Source organism: Tauraco erythrolophus, chromosome 8 (assembly GCF_009769465.1).
Source record: "Tauraco erythrolophus isolate bTauEry1 chromosome 8, bTauEry1.pri, whole genome shotgun sequence".
Lineage (NCBI taxonomy): Eukaryota > Metazoa > Chordata > Aves > Musophagiformes > Musophagidae > Tauraco > Tauraco erythrolophus.
Genome location: NC_141472.1, coordinates 21,714,960 through 21,741,659, shown reverse-complemented (window position 1 = coordinate 21,741,659; position 26,700 = coordinate 21,714,960). Strand labels below are relative to the sequence as shown.

Here is a 26,700-nt window from a genome sequence, read left to right as displayed (position 1 = left end):
GCCACTCAAAGCAGAAATACATACCTTATAAAGACCAAGAAGGCCTAGATCTTTTATAACAGAGAGGGCGCTGACTCTGGGTCCTGTAGTAATTTCTCCTGCTACCTGCAACCGAATCTTTACAATCTCCAGAGGATTAGTGAAGATGACCTGGGAAGCTCCTGCCTGCAAACCCCAAGCAAAAGAAAGTAAATTGCATTACTAGAGCATGTGGCGATAGGCTGATTTTTGCAAGGTGCTGGGTGCCTTCACTTCTCACTGCATTGGCTGGTATTCTCATGGAAATATATATGAGAGAGATTTAATAAAGCACCTGTCTGGAAGTTAAAAGCTCTGAATCACAAACCGTGGGTTTGTACAAAATAATTTTTTACATTTATATTCCACAGAGGTGGATTAATTCAGTCTGTCTTTACTTTTCTCCATGACATCACTTTCTGAAAGTCATCGCTGTGTTTAAAAGTCTATCAGATACTACACAAAATACTAAACTAAAATAATCCTTAAGACTTGTGCTACTAGAGCATCAAACACATATAAAGACCTTATGTTTATTCAATAATAATCCATCACCAATGTGTAGACAAGTTATTTGCATTTAGTGGTGGTGATGCTGTTGAAAAGGTAAATTTGCATTTAATGGTGTAATTTTACATTATTAGAAAAGGTGTTTGGAGTTTTGTTTAGCAGCCTTTAATTGTCCTAAGTGGAAACAAAAGACAATATTTAAATAGGAAGAATAAAGTTTCAAAATATGATACTAGACAGAAACAGGAGTCACTTTCTGTGACTTTCTCTGAGCTGAGTATTACAGATTTTATACGCAGGAAATTTTCTGTTAGCCGTGCTGAAGGACTATCTTGCTAACTTCCTAGCAATAGTGTTGCAGAGCTGCTTCAGATTCTGGACTTTAACCAAAGACTTCCAAAGAACTATGTTTCAGATTCTCATGAGAGAGATTCGATCTGACAGTTCAGTTTCAGAAGCATGTAAACCTATTTAAAATGACATGTTTAGATTTCTCCCTGGTTTGCTGTAGGTACTACCATTCACTTCTGGAGAAGTATGTGGTTCATCACAAAACAGGTTAACTTTTACTAAGTTTTTTTTCCCCTCTTCCTAAGCCACCTTTTTTCATTTAAAAATTAAACCCACTTCCTTAAAATTTATGGCATATAACCACTTGAATACAACCAAATCTAAAAAGCATTTCTTCCGCAATCTAAAAGCTTCTCTTAATCCTGATCTATTCCTCCAACCTATCAAATTTTAGTGAAGGAAAAAGATGCTAAACATCTGCAATTAAGGCTTTTTTCCACTTCTAAATTGCCCAGGAAATAAACTCTCTTTGTGATGCTGTCGGTGTGTGTGAAGGAAAATCAATAGCCTGCTACAGCACCTCCTGGACAGCATGCATGGTGCTCTCTGCTAACCGATTCAGAACTAACGAACACTCATCCTTCTGCCTACAGCACAATCTTCTTCTCTCCAGCAGCAGGCAGAATCGACTTGAGATTCGCCCTGAAGCACGCCTTAGAAGTTGGTAACTTGAATTACTCTAGACTTGAGACAAAAAGAGCTTTGCAAACCTTAACAGCTCTTACTGGAATGACCAAGCACTTGGGCAGTAACTACGGGATGGGGACATGAAGCATCAAAATCTCCACTGGTCACACATCTGATACTTCACCGAGCGTTTACTGAGCACACTGCCATCCTTTTATCACAAGCCTCATTTATTACTTCATTCAGTATTGACATTTAAAATCATCATTGTTACAGCTTTACTAAAGCACCTTGACCCAAACAGTGGGAGATCAACCCTGCGTTTGGTTAATTATCTCCACTGTAGTAGTAACTGTCTTTAACACTTCCCACTCAAATAATCTGTTTACATTGTTAATCTTCATTTTATTCCCTCACTTCTTCACCTCTTTGAAACAACATCAAAGCCTACGTTTTTGTGGACATATATCACAACCATCAGGAAGATCACTAGAACTCCCAGAGCAGCCAAACTGATCCCATCTTCTCTGTTCCTTGGACTTACTGTATTGTGTTTACTCAGTTACCTGACACCACTCATGTCCAAAGCCATTCTTCAGACTCTCTTTCTTCTCATCTCACCTTTTCCTTCCTAGTTCATACACACCTACGCATGCAAGATGAAACAGCTGTCCCGCCAGGCAAAGTTCCAATCTAAATAAAATTTATAAAATTCGCATCTGGCAAGTTCTGTTAAACAATACTTGATTTTTTTTTGTTCGTATTACACTAAACAGAAAACCAATTTCAAATGTTTTTCATTTCCCTACATAATTTTTAAAAATAATTTTGGTAGATAAAACAGTAAGCAGAATGCTCTTACTACATAATACAACGCATCGCACAAAAAAATCAAATAGCTTTAAATTTAGACACTAAGCTAGAAATTCACTCCTTCTAGACAATTACCAGCTACCTGCCTATTAAATATGCATTCTTTGTTTACATATATATGTGAAATTCCATTTGTTATTTTTAATGTTATAAATTAGCACATCCTGCAGAGCAGCTAAAATAACTCTTCCTATTTGCCTAACACCCACCATAGAAACACAAATAGGCCAATTCGTAAACATTTCTATTTTCTACCCTGAATTCAATCTTCCTGCAATTAACATTCTCCTCTCCTAGGTGCACAACTGCCTACCTTTCTGTTAAAATCAGCAACAGCTCTCTTCTGATACAGAAACGAAAAGAGAAGACTCTGAACACAACACATTTTAATAATTTAGAAGCAATACTATTATATATATTACAAATTGTATATAGTTAATATAGAATTGTATATTACGACAAAATTAATATTAAGATATTATTTGATGATTGGTTTATTGAGCACAATAAAGTGTAACTAAAACCCTAACATATGCCTGCATTATCAGTAGAAAACCATTTGAAAAGTTCTTTAATTACATGAACGCTTTGAACGTCGAATGTTTACAGCATTGACAAACCTCTCAGCAGGCAGCTTTCTCAAAAAGAGCTGTAACTGTCAAGACAGTTAAATACTACTTATTAGCAATATGTACTTCTAGCCAAGTGTAGACTTTTCACACAACTACACTTGGAGCTCGGCAAACTTTTCTGCACAGCGGTGATTTGATTCACATAAAGAGGAGCTCCAAATTCATTGGAGCTGCATCAATGAATTAGACATATCCCACGTACAGATAAGACAAGCCTTGAATTTAATACAGGATATGTAACACAAGAAAACTCACTTTTTCATCGGGTTGTTTGTTTTTTTCTAATGAACGTGAGGGTTGGGTTTTGTTTGTGCTTTCTTTTTAAGTAAAGGGGTGCCCATCTACCTGACAAAGACCGTCTGAGGCAGAGGAGGGTGCTGCCTGGGGAGCAGAGGAAGAGCACTCCTCAGAAGAGGATGCAGAGGAGAATGACACAAAGAATCTCCAAATAAAAATGAACTGGCAGTGTGCAGCGTTGCAATACAAATCCCCACGCTCCTCTGCAAATCATTGGCAATCATCGTCATTCTTTTTCAAAGTATCTTACTTCAGCTGTCAGCTATGTATGTTAAATACACGTGCACAAGTATATACATGCAGAGGTATACATTGCAGTCCTTGAATTTCTTTTGGAGAAGGTGCACTAAATCTAGATCTTCCCCCCATAAAACCTCCCTTCACACATAAATTACAACAGACACTTTAAAAAAGGTTGACAAATTTGTTTCTGAATGGAGGTTATTCATACACATCAAAAATACCAGTAATAAAAGCTTCTACTTAACCTTAATGTCATGTAAAATAACTCTACAAGGAGCAAATAAAGGAACTAAATCTGACAGCAAAGGTTATGAGAGAAAACATGTAGTTTGAGATCCCACAGCAAACGCCCCATGACATGCCAAAGGCTGAAGGAAATACACAAATGACCCTGCAACATGAGACCTCTTGCCCTTTCCAATTCCACCCGAGAGGCATATGCTGCAAAGGGGGAGAGGCCTATTTCAAGCCCTTCCTTCCTTCCTTCCTTCCTTTTTGAAACTACCACATCCTGGACCACAACTACGTCCCATACAAGCAGCTAAAATAAGATGTTACATAAAACAGTCTCGTTTAAAAACATCAAAAGAACTTGCACTTCTTTCTCAAGGCAAAGCTGTCATTGTTCATGCACCTACAGTAAGCTTACTGTCTCATTTACTAAAGAATAAATTTCTCCCTAACTTTAACTCTCCACAGTCGAGATCAAGACAAAGCAGTAAAGTTTAATTCTGCTTCTAACTTTATCTGTTTAAAGTATATTAAAAGAAGTAGAGTATCTTCAAGATTTTGAAGGAAAAGTATTGACAGCTATAAATCTGTATTTTTTCAGCTGTTAAATAAAACCAGTAGCATTTAAAATTATTTTTTCAAAAATAAATATTTGACACATTCCTATTTGCCTGATAAGCCTATATACATGTTTGTGTGTATGTATGTATAAATACCTATGAAAATTCTTCTTACAAACATACCAAAATATTTGGACTAAATGTTACATTTGATGTTTAAATATTAAAGAATTTTTAAATCAGTGGTAAATTTGGACTTCAATGTGTATATATGTGCAAACACACACACACACATCCCAACCCCTAATCATCAACAGATGCGTTGCCTACACCTCACAAGAAGGGTTCTTAGCCCCTTTCTGTCTGGCACCCCACATCCTCTTCCTCCCTGCAGCATGAATTGGCAACGTCTTTCTGATGAAACAGGATTCATCCCTTCAAAACGCTAAGCACCAGGCACACTATATTGATGGGAAGAAACCATTTTTCTCCTGTGTAACTCATAGGAATTACAGCTTAAAATCACAGCATCTTTGTCTACTGTTAACAGTACTTATACATCATTCACACAGCGTTAGATGTCTACTTCAACATCACTTCCCAACTGAGGACCAACAGCTGCCCTACAGCACCTTGCCCTTCACCATGTACTCACACGCATCATGCGTGTAAGTTCCTTTGAGAAGCACTGTCCATACCGGGTATGTGCTCTCTGCTTCCCCAGCTGCTGTCGGGATACAGGAAAGCATTGCCGGAGCCTCGCTCAAAGCTAATGGTAGCTGAAAACTCCAAAGGCAGGAATGCAGGCTAATCGCTGAATTACAATGAAATGTAATTCAATTAATTACAGTAACAGTAGGGAAATAAATTGTTTTCTCTGAACAGGCATAAGCGTGGATAGTGCTGTTGATGATTAACAAAGCAGCCTGCTCTCGGGAAGGTAGGAAGATGGGATATCAGTTTCATCCATCAGGGACCAGAGCCCTTTCACTGACAGGTATGACCTGACCGCTGTAACCGAACTGCCCCACATAGCTGTTCTGCGCATTTCAAACACAGCTACAGCTTGGGAGCAGCTGGGAATACTTGGGCTCTGACAGAGCAGACCCTACACTTCCCAATGACATTTACATTGCCCAGTGGCTAGCAGGTAGGTTTCAAGGAGCACAGGGCACGGGCTGCCTGCGGGAGGTCCCTGCCCTGCAGTAAGGAAGGAAAGACAACAGACAGGCAGCTGGCCACATGAGCAGGCCACCGCATGGGCAGATGTCTTTCAGCTATGAGAATGAAGACGTTTCCTCTTACTGGGAATGGGAGTTTACTCCATAACATTACAGGATCTGGGAATAACTGGAGCCTGAGAAGTAAGATTTTTGCCGAAGAGGTCCAGTCTCCTGGAGTTACTGTTTCTGGAGGAGGCACGTGTCTGTAGGCAGCCCCTTTGCTGGATGGTGTAACACTTCTTGCAGGCACTCCAGAGCTGAGGATACTGAACAGCCTACGCAGGTTCTCTTGAGTCACTGCTGTCCTAATGTCAAAGGTTTCACCTGTCCTCATGTGTGGGTCTTGGAAGACTGTAACACCATACGTAGGCTTTGATATGGCCCTGCCGTCCAGAGAGGAGAATTCGCTAGATCTGCCTCCACTTCCCAAGCTGCCTCCACTTCCTCAGGAGAATTTTTTTGGTTCCCAGTTGAGGACTGTGGCATGCACAATGTGCTTTTGTACGGCTTGCAAAAGAGTGGGCCTTCAAAGGTCAGGAAGGCCTCTGCTGTAAACTCTATAATAAACGGCTGAAAATATGGCTTGCTCATCCACTACCAGTTCCATACCAGAAATAATGAAAAAGTGCATTAATCTTGTTAATCGGGAGAAGGTTCAAAACTAAACACAGGCAAGTGATGGTCAGAAATAGTAAGAAGTACATCTCTGAGAACTACATACAGGCATAACGCTGTTTCTTCTGATGTTATGACAAGGTGAAAAGCACGCTTTGAATTTTGCCTCTATTTACAGCGTACTTTTAGCAAAATAGTTAAGTGTTGAACAATAAAGAAATGCCACAAAAAAAAAAACAAGTTACCCTAACTAAATGCCGAAAATAATTTTGGCATGTATAAAACCCAAACAATCTCACAGTAACCCATCATTTTGTACTAACAGGGAAGGAATAGAATAAAGGGAAAACAAAGAAGAATGGTAGCACCACCCAAACAGAAAATCATGCGTGCCTCTGTGTGTAGAAATGGACTAAGCTTACCTGTGGCACTTTCTTGGACGTAACTGTTGGTTATGTTTCATATTTTGTAGAAAAACAGTTTACAATGAACACCAGAAGGGCGAAGATCAACACTATTTTCAAGCAACCCAACACAGAAAAGAGTTGTCACAATGAAGATAAAAAGGACTGAAGATGAGGAAGAGAAAGACTAACTATCAGCTTGCTACTGCTTTAGTCAACTGATAACTTTCAGACTTTTAAAATAAACTTTACAGGCTTACTAATAAAGATTCTGGTATGTAGGAAGAAGTGAAATTGCTAAAATGGAATACGCAGTAGTACAGACAGAGAAGTCATCAACTGGTACGGCATCAGATGATCCAGAGGAGGCTCCAAAGAAATGAACATCCCTGAGGTTGGTAAACTGTGGCCAACTCCTCTCCTACAAATGCCAACTTTGTTTAAAATTCTCCCAGATTCAGTGAGGTAAGTATTATCTTGAAAAAGGAGATAAGAACATCAGCTAAGACAGTCAGCGAGAAGAAAGGGTTGTGTTTTGTTTGGACAGATTATAAATCTGCTCACAGAAACAACCAAATTTCTGAAAGCTTCTCTGAAACTCAAATTTCTTGCCAATTTTTGCATGTTCATTACAGTAAGACAATATAGTTATTTGGAAAAAGGAATACCTACCAGGAAGTGGAAAAGCCTCTAATCCACATTGAATTTAATATTACACATTTCAGTACAAAACAATGTAAAATAGTAAAACTGATTATCAGATGTTTGATTTTAATTATGAATTTCTCCACAACACCGAGAAAAACACTAATTAATTAGATTCACTTCTGTTATAAATGACCTGTATGTGCTTTCTGTGTTATTGAGCTTCCCAGAAAAAGGTTAGTCTTTTGCTAGCTACACATCACAGCTGCTTTCTCACATTTCTCAGAAAATAAACTTTGTACACTGACAGGTGAAGACTCAAGCATGTACCAGGCTGCCAAATTCAATCAGGCAGGACTATAAGCAGCCTCCCTTCAGGGCTGCTTCTTTGAATTAAAAGTTTGCAGAGGTCAACAACCTTTTTGCCCCAGGTTTTGTTGTAAGCTGAGGAGGTTTTATACCAGCCTGTCAGCCTACTCAACTGGAAGTTATTAGTGTTCTCCGCTACAAAAGAAACCTAAGTCAAGGCTTAAACATTTTACAGGGTTAACAACTGCTGGGGAATCCCACAAATGAAATTAGCCAATATGTAAAACCAAAAGAAATCTACCATCAATATCAATTCAAACCACTTACAGATTGCTAAGAGATCCATTGAATTACAGCCCTCAATCTCAACAAAAACACAATTTGTTTTTGAACTGTATTTAGATGATGGATGTAGTTAGCATCTGGAGTAACGTAGCTACATTTTATATGATTTATAGTTAAACATAAAATTCACTCATACCTGTTATCTGAAAGGTAAGACTACATTCTTCAGCTTTTCCACGTTTTCAAGAAAAGAAAAATTTCACGCATAGCAAGTTGAAAAGTGTATTTCTTTTCCTTCTTAAAAACTCCAGCAAGAAATAGATTTTTAAAACTGTTCTAGCTCCCTCGTCCCCGGAGGAAACTCAAACATGATCTCTATAACCCATTCTCAGGAACTACCTTTCCCAGCTAACCATGAATGCCAACTCAAGCAAAAGTATGGAAAGAGAGAAAAGGCACCCTCTCTATAGCCTTTTGTGAATAAAACCACTGCTGAAACCGAAAGTTAGAAACTGGGCCAAAAGAAGTTGTTTAAACATGTAATTCCAAGGGAACTCAATGGAGAAGTATGCAAAGCTTTCCAAACAGAAAAAGTACTTCTTAAGTTCCTGTAACTGGGAGAACACAGAACAGTTCTGTGAAAATTGACAAAGCACATCCATTAACTGTCATTCCAACTACTGCACATGACTGAGAATCAATTCTTCCTAAGAATACAGGATGGATACTTACACAGCCTCCAGCAAGGATCTCTGCGGGGAGTGGAATGGAACCATCTTTCTTAGTAAATTTGTCTCTGACAAAGTCATTAACCTAATAAAGATACAATACATTACACACAATTTTAAGTTATTTTTCTTCCTTATTAACGTATATCAAGTACATCTGTAACCATACATATGAGAGTGCTTGTAAGTGGTCATCTTTCACACATTTTAGGAAATAAATCCTGTGTATGTTAATAAACAAAAGCATACCAGGAAAAGAAAAAAAGATACGTACAGTTAGCTTAATAGCCTTTTCTGGAGCAACACCTATCAGCTGTGGTAACAAGCCTATAGAAACAAAGACATCATAAGGCAACATTATCTTCCTAATATAGAAACTAGTATTTTATAAGAGCTCTACAGAAATGCCTTTCTGCTCATGGGGTATCCTTTGAGGTGGATGGTATTTACGTATGTGATGCTGCTGGCGCACTGCACAGTCATACCAATACAATTTTGTATTAAGATTTCTTTTGACAATGGTCATGAAAAGAGTGACCAGATCTGCCTTCCACAACCAAGTCAAACCTGATGCTGTTGCTGTACAGAAGAAAAAAAGGGTAAGGACTGAACATACACCTTGGATAGGTCTACTACATAAGAGTTCCTTTGACTTTTTTAGCCCCTTAATATCATTTTCCCATAAAGCTTGCAATTACTTTTTAAAATAGGAAATTACTTGTGAGATATACACATGACTATGATAAATTATCAACTCACTTCTATGTGATTCACTAACCTGAGTTTTCTGAAGGCTCCAGTCAACTAAGGATATAAAGGATTTTCTCTTGTTCAGTCCAACATGGTAGCATAAACTTCTTTAAAGTCTATTAGTATCAAGTATTTTTTATCTCACTGAGAGGAAGCATTAGCGGACAGAAACCGATTTTGAAAAGGCCCTTGCTCCTGGAAAATAGCTACTACCAAAACGAACTGCCATTTGACAAAAGCACATACACTTTTCTAGGAACTAATAGGTTTAAGAAAAAAATCAGTAGATGGCAGTCTTAACTTCCTAACATACAAGATTATAACAGCACCTGTTATTTTTAAATTCATTTCTCCACAGTCATTTTGGCATATATATAGATTACAAAACTTAAAAGGCTTATTTTTATTAGAAGTGTTCATTTCCTAATGCTATTCCACAGTTAGGGAATATCAATTTGTCAGAAGTGTTTGCCAGTTAACTAACAAAAAATCCCATGCTAATTATGTCAAATATCAGATAACAGCAACAAAACTGTATCGATGCAGCTTTCCACTGTCCATTAAGTGAAAAGAATATGGCTACAAATTTATAAAGAATGTTCAAAATTCCCCAAATACTCAGCCTGCAGAATTTTGATACTGCTTCCTTAAAAGGAAGCTCAGACCAAACATACCTAAATAGGAAGTGCAGCAGTTAATATATGCAGTGCAGTGTTTTCTTCCAACATAGTACTTTCTGTGCAATTTACAGACTTACTATGCTGAGGAAAGGTAGTTATTAAATACAAAGAAAGGTTGACAATAACAAAAAGAAATGCTGCCCTCCCCACCTGAATCTCTGATCTACCGTTAAAAGAAAATCCAGCTCTGCAGTGCCTACACTTTAAAACCCCAAAACTACCAGACAAAACACCACAAGACAATCCCCCACACCCCTCCTTCTATGCAGCTGAACTCATTGGGCACACACATCATGTGTGCTGGAGAACCTGGGACCCTGCATGTTTTAGTGAGGGTACCTTAGAAGATACTTCCTTAGTTCCAAAGTTGGATGCCAGGATTCAAAAGTGTGATAATTTTCTTGACCAAAAGTTGTAAGTTTTTATTTAAAAATATGAACTTTCCATTATGCATTCAGATCTATTTTCTAAACTGCGGTAAACCACTACATTGTATCGTTACATTACAATACAATTAGGATAATCCAGCTCAGGAATATGAGAACCCAGTAACTGACCCACAGTCAACTCCATCAATGTTTCTGTTGTTCAGTTTAATACACTTCCATAGACCATCTAATTCTATGAGCCAAGACCTTAGTAATATGCTGGTCATTAAGTGTAACATTTTCAGAACAACTACATAAACTTATTATGCTAAACAATCTTAAAGACAATTATTAAACAGATTATCAAGAAGTTTAATAAGCTAACATTCTTTCAAACAAGCACATATTTTCTCAAATGTAAAGACCTGCTTTTAATTCATCAATGGAATCATCCTTATTTCAAAGTGTTTCAGAAAGGTTAGAAAAAAACTAAAACCATTGGGAGGAGGGTAGAGTGGGAAGAGAAAGAAAACAGTACTGAAGAACAGCACTGTAGAAGTAGTCTCATAAATGTAAGTCAAGGAGTATTTGCTTTTGTGAAAGATTTAGCAACAAAAAAAAAAAAAAAAGAAAACAATTTACCAGTAAGACGTATTTTACGGAGATTACAGCTATTTCATTAACATTTTCACTGACATATTCCTCCCTCTACTCACTTGCATAGCAAAATCCTGTAAGATTACAAAAAATTCTTTAGCCAGAATCCACAGACTTTCAAATGCAAAAACTTTTCAGGTACTGTCCTTAAGGGACACTGTCCACTGTCTTCATTAACAAAACATATTGCAAAGCAGAAAAAAAGGCTGTGACGATCACAGAAGTGAGTGACTTTTCTCCAACTAAAAAAAAAGTGTGCCAATTAGTAAATACCTTACTGATCCTTATGAAAACTGTGCACTTCATTAAGTTAGGTGAAATGACTACAAAAAATAGAGAATTCAACTAAATATCAATATAAGGAGACTGGCTAGCATATACCCCCTATGTATAAAGTCACCTTATTGATGTGATAAAAACCCTTTCAGAATCTTGTCCTAAGCTAAAATAAGACACAAGACAGCTTTCAGTCTAACTGACAAAACTGATAAAAAGTTGCTTTTAATTCTTAACATGCATTTTAGATAAGGTTTTTTTCTTTTTTTAAATTATAACTTTTATGAGTTCCATTGTTGCTATTTTAAAGTAAAATAGGGCAACATAATACAACAGTAGGATGCAATTTCTTGTTTACAGGATAAAATTGTAAAACAAGTCTCACTACCTACAAAAGTATGAGGCATAAGATATGGTATCCAGTTTACCAGGTACATTTCAAAATGCCTGTCTTTCGTCTCTTTTAACAAAAAATATTTGCAATAAAATGGATCTTTATTCCTCGGATGGTAATCTGCTCCTGATGTTTGTCCCCAGCCAAAAGTTACAATCCTCAGTTTGTGAGATAACAATCATGTCCACAACGCTCACACTCCAGAAATTAGAACTTCAAACAACCTAAGCAGCAAGGAGCAAATCGGTAACAACAAAAAATTGCCCAGTTTTTCCCAGCAATTTTTTATGATGAACAGAGCTCAAGGTAAGAATAACATTCAGCTCTATGAAACAGAAGCAAAACTGTACATAATATCAAGCTTCCTCATTTTCCCATAAGAAACTAGCTGTTAAGGTATTAAAAAAAAACAAAAAGGCAGAAAAACCCCGACTCGATATATTTTTTTCTTATTCACTTACCTCTGTAAAGACCAAAAAAGCCTTCAAAACGTAAAACCTTTTTAAAGCAGTCAAAGCTGTTTTTATACATCAACTCTCCTACGACTGAACCAGACGAGCGCTGATTCTGCATACGAGTTTTCACCAGGTCTATGGGATATACCGCAGTAGCGCCAACAGCTGTAAGAAAGGATTTGGAGTATTATTTCTGCAACATCATTACTGATGCAGGATACAATGATTATGATGATTTTCTACAACATTTATTTAAACATAAAGAATATATAAGCTGATAAGATCTCTGATAATAAGATCTCTGATATGTTGGAAGTAAGAAAGGACAATACTGAAAGTCTTCAGAAAAGTCTCAAGGAGAATGGATTACACTATTACATAAAACAAGATGCGTAGAACAAAGAAAAGTGATCTCAATTACCAGTAAGGAATGAATTACTGACTAGAGTTTCAGAGGACTGTGGAGGGATACTCGAACAGCAGCGATACTAAAGAAAGGGAATGGCACAACCGAAAGGGGTTCTACCCTGCAATTCTTCATGTGTATAACCAAGAAATGCACCTTACATGAAACCACGCAGTCTGGCAAGACAGTGTTAAACTAACCCAAGCTTGAAAACAGAAACAAATATTACTCACCTCCAGCAACTGAGCCCAAAGTGAACCTGTAAGCTGACTCAGCGATCTGAAGCCAGATAGGCCTGCCTAACTCTCCAAAAGATTGCTGTGTTAGGAAAAGAAAAGAAAATAAATGCTTGAAAATCTGCACAGAAAAACAAAGATGCCTGTGAACTGACTTTTATAATGTTACAGAAAGAATCTGATAAAAACTGGTAGCTGTATGTTAAGGAGGAAGAAAAAACCAAGAAATTCCTATATAACTTCCACCACGCCTAATGCAAGAAGCATATTTTTTAAATATTCCTTTCAGAAAATATTCTTCCTTACAGATTCCTAGTATAACTGAAACAACTACAGTCAAGAAAAAGTAGACAGAAAGTCAAATCAGTATCTCACAGATAGCATCTATCAGCATGGGACATATTTCAAGATTACATACACATCAATACATAGCATAAACATGACATTTTATGTCTTCAAAACAAGCAAAAAGTCAATTATTCCCCAAAGTATTCTCCACAAGACTTTCTCAGGCAGTTGATAATTTACAGACACAACGATAACCTCACTCACGTCAATCACATACACTACTATAAATGCGTTAGTGTTTTAAATAAATACAACTCTGCACAGAAAATATTTGCAGATATTCATAATCATATTATTAGATGGTTATTAGAAACAAGGTGACTGGTAAACAAGACGTAAGTGTTCACAAACTTGCACTATAAAGTGTGCAAGATGAGCCAAATTTTCTTCCAAACATAAATTAAGAGAATTAGAGAAGAATTTATCTTATGCAGTATAACTTGCCTGGGTTATATCAGCTGCCAAGATACTAACTGCTAAATTCCATATTAAAGCAGATACTACAGCCCATCTTCCAGACACAAACCTGTTTTTCTTAAAAGCACCTTGTACCGTTAGCAGATACGCTCCTGACAGCACAGCTGGAATGTGTACAGACCTCAGACTGCTACAGGCAGCTTTGCTCTGATGCATATTAGGGATCCTCGACAAAGATTATCATACGCATGTTTCGCAACTCACTCACCCAGGCTACTTAACTAAGTACATTTGGCTCACTGAAGCTCTGGAAAGTGGAATATCCACAGAAAGACAGCAGGTACCTCAGTGTAAGCTACTTTCTTTGGACTGGTCAGATAACTTACATCAGACGTGCAAAAACCTGCCTTTATTGCATAACGTTACACTTGTATGCACACAATATAGGTCAAAAGCCTATGAGATAAAGATGGGATCATTACCTGTAAAAAATATGAATTCTATTTCGTACAGTTTTTCCACAGAAGAAAAAGATCCAGCTACCACCATTTCCTTCCACAAGACACTTTCCTCTCCCAACAGTATAGCTTAACAGAGAAGTTCTAGGTAGCACCAAAACGATAAACTGCACATGTTGACCAGCATAAAAAAGTATAAATCAAATGTATTGTCTTTACAAGCAAATAAGAGCAATACATCTGAAGAATGTCCTCACTAGTCCCAAAACACTAAATTTTCCTGATTTAAAAAAAAAAAAACACACAAAAATAAATTCTAAAAACCAGAGATATCTCTTCTGATTCACGTAAATAAAAAACACACACAATACTACTACCCCAAAAAGGCTTAGAAAAAGGACTCATTTTTCATTCCAAAAAAATATTCTCCTAGTTTAGCACACCTGCTTCCTTTTAGCTGTTTTAAGGTTATTCTTTTTCTTCTAAGCTCCACAGAGTTCTCATCAAAATTCAGTCATTACATTCAGACATTAATCTTAATGAGTATGTCACTAGATGTTAAAAATCAAATTCTTTGTGAAGGAAATGGCACTTTTATGTTATTAAATAAGTGTCCACAAAGTTTGTAGTTTACTTGTGTGTTCAGATGGATATGTAAATGAATGTAATTAATGCTATAGCTTTCAAATCATGAATATTTATAAACAGAAAATTACTGTAGCTGTCATCCTCATAGGATATTCAGCTGCTAGGCTTCAAGAAAATCTCACACAATGAAAAAATTGACAATAAAGTAAACATGGTTGAAAGCAGGCTAATTTCCATTTCCACCAAATCTACAAAGATAGAGTGAGTTTATGTAAAAAATTAGATTTTCCTTTAAGAAGGAATTCTAAAAGGACACAAAAGTGATTACAGACTTGTTTTCATTTTCCAGGGACAGCTGGACCTCACTGGAATGACATTCTCTCTTCTAGAAAAGGATACCTTTCATTTTATCGCGACAGTTAAATAAGATAATATCAGGTTAACTTAGGATAAGGTCTAGTAAAAAGACCGTTCCTTATAGAACAAGGAAAACGAAATTACTTTGCTTTCTGCTGTGCTCTCTTACCACAGAATGTAGAATAGGATGACAATATAATGTATTACTCCAAGAGTGTAAAAAGAGTATATTCTGTTCTAGTGATGGGTGAAACTTTAATCAATGAGCTCATTTTATAACAGTGCCAAGCTACAAAGGCAATTCTGACTACAAACAAAAACAAGTTAGTATTTTGTCTGCTGAGAAAGGAGAGTGCCACAAAGGCACCAATTAAAACCAAAGTTGGCAGTTTGGAATGTAATTACAAAACTTCACAAGAAATATTTCTCATTGACTGGATAAACATTTCTGGATACACATTTCTGTGTCAATCCATTCCATCATTCGTGCCTTGAGGAATCCATAAGAAGTCTGTCAGCATTAAGTAGGCTTTGGACACTTATTTTACTGGCTCAGAAATGTCTAATCACCTACGGACAACAGCAGTAACATTCAGAACAGACCAGACACTCATCTTCAGATCAACGTGTTTGAAAGAGAACTGAATGATCAAATCCACCTGTAATAACAGTAACCAAAATACACTCAAAGTCCCACATATACAAGACTTGCTATATTCCATATAGGACAATTTTTCAACCATAGCAGTTTAACTAGTTCAAGATTTTCCTATTACTGATACATATCCTAGATTTTGTAGTGGATATAACTGCTTAAAGGAACCTCTTTGCAATATGCATTAAAAGTGAGCTGAGAAATAAAAGGCTTTATAAACACAAATTTTCATTTTCAGAGAGACTCCTGGGACCCCTCATCCACTAGCAAATTCAGGACATTCAGGTAGTGAATAAGGCACGGGTGATTTCGTCACTGCGCTGCTGCTTTATCTCGGACCACCCTGCAGCACCACTATCTGTCACTGGCATCACCAGGGTAGAGAATCTGAATTTCACTTTATGGGAGACAGTGTAGCTTGGAATGGCTGACAAGGGTACTGCTGCCAGCTGCATGTCCTCCTGCCCCAACAGCCCAGGTGGCTGAGCTACTTGGGAATCAGTTGCTGAATCGCTGCAATTCAGGAGAATTTTAACGCAACTCATCACCAGCATCGGATTGCCACAAATGCTGAGCTGCAAGATACGGCCGTTCAGCAGCTGATTCCTTAGCAGCTCAGCTGTCTGCGTGCCAAGCGAGGTGTGGGCAGCTGGGAGCAGAACCCAGCCCAAGCCAGGCTATGCCCACTGGGGAATCAGAGTCCTTGCATGTGTTGATAGGCACCCCATAAACTCCTAACACAGATTGAAAGAGAGAGAATTGGAGTTGTTTAGACATTGTAAGAAAATGGGAACCTTCTGGATGAAAAATTGTATTTATCAACTGAGTACATAAAGATCTGTTTAGTCAAAACTATGGGATATGCTCATATAAGACCTTAAGAATTAGATATCCTACTTCCCTTAGGAAGGGAAGGGATATGGAAGACATCCCATTTTCCTACCTTACAGAGGAAAAAGGGATATGGAGACATCCTTGGAGCAAAACGCACTGGGTTCAGATGAACGCTATCACATTTTCTTGTAAAGCTTACTCAAGAATGTACAGCACTGCGTGGAACTGCAATTCCTCATAAAGTTCTAACAGTAAAAATAAATAAAAGATTGAGCAGAAACTTTTAAGATCAGATCTTATTTTTTTCATTTTGCATAATAAACACCAACATGCAACTGGCCTATGTATTTTATTAATATGCAACCACGTAATTCACCATGTATGTATGTCTGTCTTTCTGAATCTGCTGTGTAACTGTTTCAAGGATTTTCTTAAGTGCATTATTCTCTTTACACTGTTAACAGTTGACTCAATTCCCCCTGATCTACTCTCATGGAACAGTCACCTACAAAATGCTCCGTAAAAAGGATCTTCCTAGAACATACCTGGAATGGAACGGAATAGAATACAATAGAACAGGATATATATCTTAGCAGCACAGTAGATGACCCATTATGTTGTGAGCTTCAATATTAGCAGTACTTAAGGTTCAATCTTAGATGAAGGTGAAGGTTAAAATTTAATTCACAACTAAACTAGCATTAGGCAGATCTGCTTGCAAAAGAAAACCTCTCAGATTATATGTTGAAAAACAAAAATATAGTGAAAATAAGCCCTCAAAACCTAGATTTATTTTTAACACAAACTTGCAAGCTATAGTCCTGAAAGTGAGGAGTATGATACCCAATAACTGTGGTGGAAAGTCTAAACATAAGCTAAACACCTGCATAATGTTTGGTCCTAAATCTTCAGTTCTTACAGTTGCAAAAAGAGCCATCGAAGTAAGAAACAATTTACATTCCAAATCCTACCGCATAGTCTGGGACTCTTATGCAATACTATACATGTATATGTTTAATAAGGAAAGTATGATAAAAGTAAAGCTAGCAAACATGAACATAAAGGTCTGGTGAAATAGAGGTCTAACATTCTACTGTGGTATTTTTCATCTTCTAATTCTACCCTTTTTATCAGTTCCAATAAATTTGAATTCCCCTTCTACTGTCTAGGTCTGACAGCCAACAAGCACAGTAAAATTCAATGATCATTTTAGATAAATGGTTAAGCCAATAATTTAATCCAATTTTTCAAAAATAACATATTTACAAGCCTTGCACTTAATTATCATATTTTTACTATCTAAAAATACTTTTATAATCACAGAGTTAGATTATTTAGCAAAGTGAACGGCCTTTTCAGGAGTGAACAAATGCATTCACAGTAAGGAATCCAAGTATCTATACATGCTTATATCTAATCATGCCATCCTTCAATATGACATCTAATATCTTGTTTAGACACATAGAATCATAGAATCATAGAATGGTTAGGGTTGGAAGGGACCTCAAAGATCATCTAATTCCAACCCTCCCTACCATGGGCAGGGAAACTCTCCACTACACCAGGTTGCCCAAAGCCTCATCCAACCTGGCCTTGAACACTTCCAGGGATGAGGCATCTACAACTTCTCTGGGCAACCTGTTCCAGTGCCTCACCACCCTCTGAGTGAAAAATTTCTTCCTTCTATCCAATCTAAATCTCCCCTCTTTCAGTTTAAATCCATTGCCCCTTGTCCTATCACATGCTCCATAGTCTGCCCCATTTCTATCCTTATCACAATACACACAGTGTGTTTCACTTGTTAGGAATCCATTTAAAGTGTATTATTCTTATTTTTCATATGCAAGCATGTGTAAACACTCAGTTAACTTCAACAATATTATTGTATATCTCACTTCTACCTACCTGCCTCTGGAGTTCTGCCAAGTTGTAAGGTAATGCACCTTCAGCCAGCGGTGCTATTCGCTCAATATCTGCCAAAGTTAAGCGCCTTTACACAAGGCAGAGAAAACCAAATTTTAGATAAAACATCAAACATATTCAATATAGTATTCCTAGCCAGACCCCACAGAACACATCCTGAGTTTAAAAAAAAATCTGTCTTATCTGAATGCACATCTAAGTCTGCTACACTGCAATAAAGAATCCTTGCAGTTAGGGCATTCTCTTCTTGTAGCTCACAAGTGGAGATAAAGGGGGCTTAGATTATTCAGAAACAAGTTCTTGATTACTAGTAATAAAGGATATAATACACAAATCAAACTATTCTAGGTATTCCTACCTAAGATTTCACACACATTAAAGACCTATGCAAAACATCATCAATACTTAAAATAATAATACCAGTGTACTGTAGCTTCTCGGGACTACTGCAATGTATTTTGCTATTTTACATGTATATCTATGATATGACAATTAATAATTGTGTTTGATGTACACAATTCACTTACAAAACCCATGCATATATCAGTCAGTTTACATCAAATAAATTACTGTAACGAAATACAATGGAATGCACAACTTTTTAAAATTAAGATGAAAATTAGTAGTTTTCACACAGAAAACAGTAAAATGATGATTGTCAAATGATAAAATTATTATGTTACCCAGTAACACTGTATAAGTCTGCAAGCTGGTAGAGAATATCTATTTCCAGTGGTGTAACTTGTCCAAATCGGATTGCAGAGTGGGTAAATTCCTCTGGATTTAAAAGGGAAGGAGAAGTAAAGCAACTGTGTTATTTGTCAAATTTCCTCTTTAAATGCTCACAAAGAACTTTAACATCATAAAAATTATATCTATCACCTAGAAGGAAAATTCATGATGCAAAGAGAAAAGATATCATTAGGAGAACATCTATTTTGAAGCAGGCCATTTTAACACAGAGCAAGTCTGACCCCACAACTCTGATTTATGGTAAGACTTCATCAAAGTCAACAAAAACCCTCATATTAGCAAGCTTAATAAAACCACACCCACAATTTGTGATTCTTGTTTCTGAAGTTCTGCAAAACAGAACAGAACAGAGTAATGGACTGTTACTCACAGCTTTAAGGGCAACTGACTCATCTACTGCCAATGTGTCCACATTTCTTTCTCTGCTAGTTCTGAATGACCCCAACTTAGGTTATTCATCTAGCCAAATTACATGACCTGTTCATGACATAATCGGCAAGCCACAGTAAACAAGCCTGAGCAGTGAAAACAGTCGCTTTTTTTCACCACACAAATCCAAGCAAGAGGTATTTATGTATCTGCACCCAAAAACATTGCTAGGCAATTTGTTAGCACAATTTGGAGGAGGAGGATAGGCATTTCATGCTTTCCTTTAAGGACAAAGGTATGCAGAGCATATGAACATAAGCCAAACAAAGGAACTTGGCATGCTTTTCACCCCACACAGGCTTGGCTGGTCCCATCCATACAGGTAACAAAATCGATGATAAAATCTGTCACAACCCGCTCATGCCTGCAGCAAGACTGAAATCTGGCAACCTTTCATATGCACAGGGATCAGCTACTTCCTAATGGACATAAACTATACATAAAACCACTCAGGCAAGTAAGCACTAAAAAGTTATAAATTATTACCATTTTTCTAGAGAAGATTTAACCATGGATAAAGTAACTAGAGCTAAACCAAGATGGAGATTACTGATAATGAATTTTTCAAACTTAACCCATTCTATCACATTCCCTAGGAACTTTCTATTTCTAAGCAACCATCCATCCCTTTCAAGGAATGGTAAAATCCTCAGTAATATGCTGACTCGCAGTCATTCATTCAAACTAATACGGCCAACATTGCTTCTGTCAGGATCCCAATTCTTCTCCTTAACGAGCTAACTGAAAATCATTACTAACCTGTGAGGATGAAAACCACCCTTTAAACACTTTCACCACAGCCCTAAGCTTGCACACTACTGCAGCTTCTGACTTGCCTTAACCCATATGCAACACCAGAGTAAAAACTGGACAGAACTAAAAAATTAATAAAATATAGGAAATATACTTTACCTTTTGTGACTTCAATATCTTTTCTTGTACCTGCTATGTTACTGTATATCTTCCTAACAAGCTCCATGTTATTCAAAAGGGCATTAAATGCATTGAAATAGGAGAAGCTGACCTGATGTGAAACAGTTCCACCAGCTACCTTTAAAAATTAAATGAATGCAGTTAAGTGCCTTAAGCCCTTTTACAACATCTTACTACAAATTACAGAAACATCCATTTGGGCAAATAAGGAAAGAATTAAAGATATCTTTCTATTCCTGTAATTTTAATATATTTTTAATAGAAACATGAGGGGAGAATTATTAGACAGGATACTATTTTTTGGTAAAATAGAATATTAGGAAACAATCAGGAAATAATCATATAAGTAGATTATTAATCAATTTATCTGATACACACCCTAAACGTGCCACTGAGTATTTTTCTAATACTTTCTATTTCTAATAGAGAAATGCATGTAAATGCTACTTTAGATAAAGGCACTAACTAACTTCTTGCATCACATACAGCAGTAACCATTTATTTCAAAGTCTAAAGTTAGTAGATACTATAAATTTTGCAGAAGACCATATGCCTTATTAGTTAGGCAAGGCAAGATTTAAAGGTAAAACATAACTTTCATTCCTATATACTTTCGTATAGTATATACTTTTAGTTTATAACTTTTATTTCATTACTTTACTTATAGAGCTTGCCAGACTATCACAGCTGTAACTATTCTACCTCTAGAATCTACATACTGATTTTCCAAATTCTGATCTGAAAAAGAAAAGAACATAAGAGTATATAAAAGGACAAAACTGTAAATAGTCTCCACTTTTTGAGATCTGTCACATATTCAAATATAAAAATTAGATGCTTTTGTCCTAAATGAATTTTCTTTCTGTGCCAAATAGAGTTTGCCCTGCTTTAGTGGAAAGTCTAGTAGACTAATTCAAACTGTTTCCAACAGCACTTTAAGCATGTAAACCAGACCGCCAGACTTTCCTACTACTGCAGCAAGTTTCACCCTGCCCACTCTACTATGAAGGTGACACTCTCTAGCACCAAGCTAGTCATAAACAGGTAGAAGACAAAGCACGAGAGAAGCAGTAACATCTTAAAACATTACAGCTATTGAACGCCGAATTCAAGGCACTTTTCTGTACACTTACTGAAACTAAATTTTCTTCCACGAACGGAGTTAGCATATGCGAGCGAAGGGTAACCATGATGTCACTGAAGTCCAGCCCAGTTATCATACCACTTTTATTTTTGTCCTTCAATGCAAAGGCTTGTCTTGCATGTTCTGACTGCAGCTCCTAGAATGAATATTCATAAATAGCAGATTAGAGGCAAATTCTGTAACTCACTATTCACAAAACTCACTAATTCAATATTCTTACAGCATGCCTCAATACTTCTCTGCATGTAGACCACAGCACAACTGCAGTTTAAACTTCCAAGGCTAGCTCAAATAAAACAAGAAGTCTGCATACTGATTCTATCCACAGATTCATTCCTCTGTCAAAGAAAAGCCCCAATTCAACTGTAAGGAAATATGCACTTTCAGTAAATGACTTGAGAAATAAACTTCACGTACTCATGTCCTGTCTGCTATCCTGTCCTTTATTAAACACTTAACTGCTAGAGAAGCTTCTGATATTGATCAAAGTGAGCTTATCTCTTACACATCCAAGATGAAATATGACTGGGCTATTAGAAACTAACTCATTGAAAAGTACTTGAAAATAAACAGGAAGACAGTGAAAACTATATAATATAGATTTAGATTGCCCCCAACAGCTACCTCCCATAATGTCAGAAATGGTCACTTATTTCAGGCAATTTAGAACTCCTATACAATCTGTAAAAACCTTCATATAAAGCACACTGCAGTAACCTAACCTCGAGACAATAATGACGGTTGTAAATTCTACGTCCAGAAAAAGTTGTTTCCTTTTATTCAAGCAAACAATAAAGCACATTCAGCTGTCATTCAGACCTCTAGAAGCAGCTAAAATAATAACCATGTTCTGACAGACAATAAAAGGGCAAACTATCTAGTTTATACCACCTTTACAGTAATTTCTCAAGTCTTATAACCTCAAGATCCAGGTTTTCTAGATCAGGGTGCAACAAGCCTGCTCTGATCCAAGTCCCAAACCACACAAGATGCTGTTAGACCAAATAAGGAAACCAACCTGATCTAAAAGGAGAGACAATATCCAACTCGTGTACATACTGAAATTACCACAGCACATACCACCCTCCTATACTAAAGGTTTTTATTATATGATGACTAGTGAAAGGTGACTGTATCTTACATGACAGTATCTTGGAACAATAAACATAAAAACAGAACAGGTATTTACCACTTTGCTCTGGGTTCCAAACAAAAAGATTCTTCTCACTAGCAATCTGGGTTTTTTTTCTGTACTAGTGTCCTGAATTTGTGCCTGAGATTACTTAAAATATGTAGTCTCAAATGCAGTACACAGTTTATTCCTTGAAAGTCACATCGAGTTATACTGCAGCCTTGAAAGTCTATGTCAAACTCCAGTATCTCAATTTACGGTACAGACTTCAGATCTTGTCTAGTTAGACATATTTTTCTAGAATCTGCTCTACAGCTAGATACAGCTCAGCACAGGAAAGAGATGGACCTGCTGGAGCAGGTCCAGAGGGGGTCCACAGAAATGATCTCAGGGCTGGAGCACCTCTCCTATGAGGAAAGGCTGAGAGAATTGGGGTTGTTCAGCCTGGAAAAGAGAAGGTTCCACGGAGACTTTATTACAGCCTTTCAGTACTTAAAGGGGGCTTTTAAGAAAGATGGGACACCCGTTTTTCAGTAGGGCCCGTTGTGACTGGACAAGGGTAACAGTTTTAAACTAAAAGAGGGTAGATTCAGATTAGATATAAATTTTTTACAATGAGGGTGGTGAAACACTGGAACAGGCTGCCCAGAGAGGTGGTAGATGCCCCCTCCCTGGAAACATTCAAGGTCAGGTTGGACGGGGCTCTGAGCAACCTGATCTAGTTGAAGATATCCCTGCTCACTTCAGGGGGGTTGGACTAGATGACCTTTATAGGTTCCTTCCAACCCAATCTAGTGCATGATTCTATGATCTATTTTTATCCTGGACAATAATTACACATTATATCAAAGCACACCTATCACTCCCTACTTTTAAGACAGTATGTCCAAAACTATTTGGTACTAAAGGCCAGCTCTGAAAGTGCATAATCTATTTTTCTTCAGGTCCACTAGACAGAAAACTTAAGTAAGATCATGAGGTGATCAATGCATGTTAATTTATGGAATTCAGTGCAATTACCTACAATTTCGCAAACTCCTTTCTCATGAATTATAATGTACACTCTCCTAGACTTTCCTCTTCCTCCATCCTTTATAACTGATGTCTTCCTTTACATCCTTCTAGTATAATGTTCAATTTATAACACGTTTTTACTGGAACTTTTTGTCTTAGCACAAAGTTCAGCTCTAGGAGTGAGATCCTTTAAAGCCTGATCCCTAGAGGGTGCTTCAGCAACAGCTCAGGAAAGCAGATCTGTCTCCTGTGAAGTTGGCTGCATTTAAGACCAAACTCCCAATGTATGTGTGGTAGCATGCATGCCAGTGACAGCAAAAAAGGGTTAAGTATTAGGATAACATTTACAAAACGGAAAGAAACATTAAAGAAGCTAGTACCTTTATATGACAGGTTATATGGTTAGTAACAACTGGTTATATTAAGGATGCAATCTTTCTCTGATAGAGGTTAGTTTTGCTATTAAATTCCTGTGACAGAAAAAGTCGACCCTCAATCCAGTTTAACAACAATCAGAAAAGGGGTTAATTTCATGAACAGTCTATTTAGTCTCATTCTTTTATAGGATGCTATTCAAGTTAAAGCACAGTGAGTACACCCTGCTCACAGAAGTGGTATGGAGAAGCAACATTTCATCATAACTGTCAGGATTAGTCTCAGATGATGATTATCACTACCAGAATAAGCTCAAAATTTATAATGGTATTAGTGTATTATTAGAAGTGAAAATGAATTTCCGTTCTACTTTGGAAGAAGGTTAATAACTGACCTGAAGAAACTGAGTGAACTCTGAATAGTTAAGATGCTTCTTCCTGTTATGTCCAAAATGCAGTCGAATGAACTCACAGTCCCAGTTGAAGGGGATTTGAAGATGAATAATAGTTTGTTCAAATATTTCTTTGACATTTGCTTCAGGAGAGGGAAAAACAAGAAGTGAGCTTTGGGGTACAGTAAATCTACAAACATTCCAGGAAGGATACAAACAAATGATGTTTTAAACAGCTGTTTAAGAAGTGGTTTAGTTTGTTAAGAATAATTGCTAACCAAACCTTTACAGACCTATATAAGAACACATTTGCAACACAACGTGATACTTTTTGCATTACTGCATAAAGCCTTGGAGTGAGTGTTTTATTTAGTTTTAATTAAGAAGCAATTTCCCTCATACATGACAAATAAGAGCTATTTTGCATTCTGATATAAAAATCAATAGTGGTTCTCCGTCTCTGCTAGGAGTCAAATTAAGCCCTTTATCAAGAGCACGAATACCTGCATTACAATCTCACGCAATATTTGTCATACTAAGTACGGTTTGATTGAAACTTGATTATTACAATCACACTGTCTGAATATGTCTATTGAAGATAGCTATAAGAAATGCCATCTAAAACATATCATTAACTCAGCAGAAAGCACCTTATTAAAAGCTTTTGATAAGGCCTTAGCACAAAAATCAAATCCTATAAAGCATAATTGGTAGTCTCAGTTATTAATATGTTTTAAGATAAGTGAAGATGGAGATGTCCTCTTTTAAATGAAGAAAAAAAACTGTCATTTAGGAATATGGAATTCTCCATACGTATACTGTACAACTGAAATCTCAATGCCAAACGTATTATCTGAATTCAGTCAAAAACCTCATCTGAAAAAAAAAGCATGCATTATTCATATACAGCATTGCCATGCTGCAAACAAGCCTGTTTTTTGGGCGGATTATCCAACCACATAAACAGTATAACTGGACATCTATCCATACATCCATACCATGTGAAGACTTTCCAAAATCTTCCTCAAAGGACCTGAACTGATTAGTTTTTATGAACTAACCTAGAACCTGCTAACAACCAAAATAAAACGTGGCATATAGCTTAAATTCAAAACAAAGTACAAAATATTTAGCTGAAAACACACCTCTTCTTTTATATGTTTAAACAGTGCTGCTAAAAGACAAAATGCAATGAGAAGAACTTTAATAATCATTTGATAACTCCATCAAGAGCTACTTACTTGGAGTTACTGTGTTGCTTTCTCTATGCCAAACGACTACTTGACTCATTCATTCTTTCAATTCTATAGCCATTTAACTCATTCTGGATTAAATCTAGGCAAATCACTATATGGTTTTCTCTTTTCAGTGAGGAAAGGAAGGAGAATGTTCAGAACAAATCTGTCTCAGAATGAGAACATACAAAGCAGGATTCCTTGGCTAGATCACCTGCTTCAGAGAGCACATATTCAAAGGGAAGATAATGGCTGCCAAGTGATTTAACTGTAACTTAGCCCTTACTTAAAAGTAACACAAATTATAGTAAAAAAACTGCAATTTAAACCATAGTTTCCACTGCAAGGCAGGCTGAAGGAGTTCTTCAGATAAAAAAGGAACTTAAAACTACCCTGACTACTTGTAAATGTCCACTCGTATCTATTCACTAGTATCAATATGCAAAGTGCAGGTTAAGAAAATGATAAAGCACCCAACACATAGTGCTAAACTATTTTATTTTGCCATGCTTCCATTGTAAGGTTTGTTTGTAGCAGATTTATTCATCCTTGCTAGAGATCAAGGATCAATCTTTCAAGCTAATAAAATTAAGTTCTCCTTCTAAAGACTACTCTGGTAACTTTGGTTATTAACTTTCATCCGCATGGTCTGCAACATTAGTAACACAATTATTATGAAAATGAAAAAGAACACATATAACAAACTGATCACAAACTCAATTAGCAATAGAGGGAAAAGACAGCAGTAAAACCATGGAAACCAGGAGAGGTAAATTTAAATTCCCCACCTACCATTGATTCACTGCAGCTTCTGGTCAAGCTGCCTAGAGTCTTTACGTACTACAAACACAAACAGATCAGTGCAGCTCACTAGCGAGCTTGCAAAACGGCACTGAACTGGGAACGGAACAGAAGACAGGCCTTCTTAACTGGATCTATTG

At 36.9% G+C, this 26,700-nt stretch overlaps 1 protein-coding gene across 1 annotated transcript in view; it reads right to left on the bottom strand.

Annotated features, from left to right (window-relative positions):
- SLC25A12 (solute carrier family 25 member 12) overlaps positions 1-26,700 on the bottom strand; it is a 50,952-nt gene that overhangs the window by 5,480 nt on the left and 18,772 nt on the right. Inside the window, exons 5-14 of the mRNA XM_086615893.1 lie at positions 24,528-24,667; positions 21,602-21,748; positions 20,448-20,586; positions 19,037-19,130; positions 18,336-18,420; positions 12,771-12,855; positions 12,138-12,296; positions 8,826-8,878; positions 8,556-8,636; positions 25-165 (exon numbers count right to left, since the gene is read on the bottom strand). Of these exons, the coding sequence (XP_086472019.1) occupies positions 25-165; positions 8,556-8,636; positions 8,826-8,878; positions 12,138-12,296; positions 12,771-12,855; positions 18,336-18,420; positions 19,037-19,130; positions 20,448-20,586; positions 21,602-21,748; positions 24,528-24,667 (1,124 nt within the window). The remainder of the gene's footprint in view (positions 1-24; positions 166-8,555; positions 8,637-8,825; positions 8,879-12,137; positions 12,297-12,770; positions 12,856-18,335; positions 18,421-19,036; positions 19,131-20,447; positions 20,587-21,601; positions 21,749-24,527; positions 24,668-26,700) is intronic.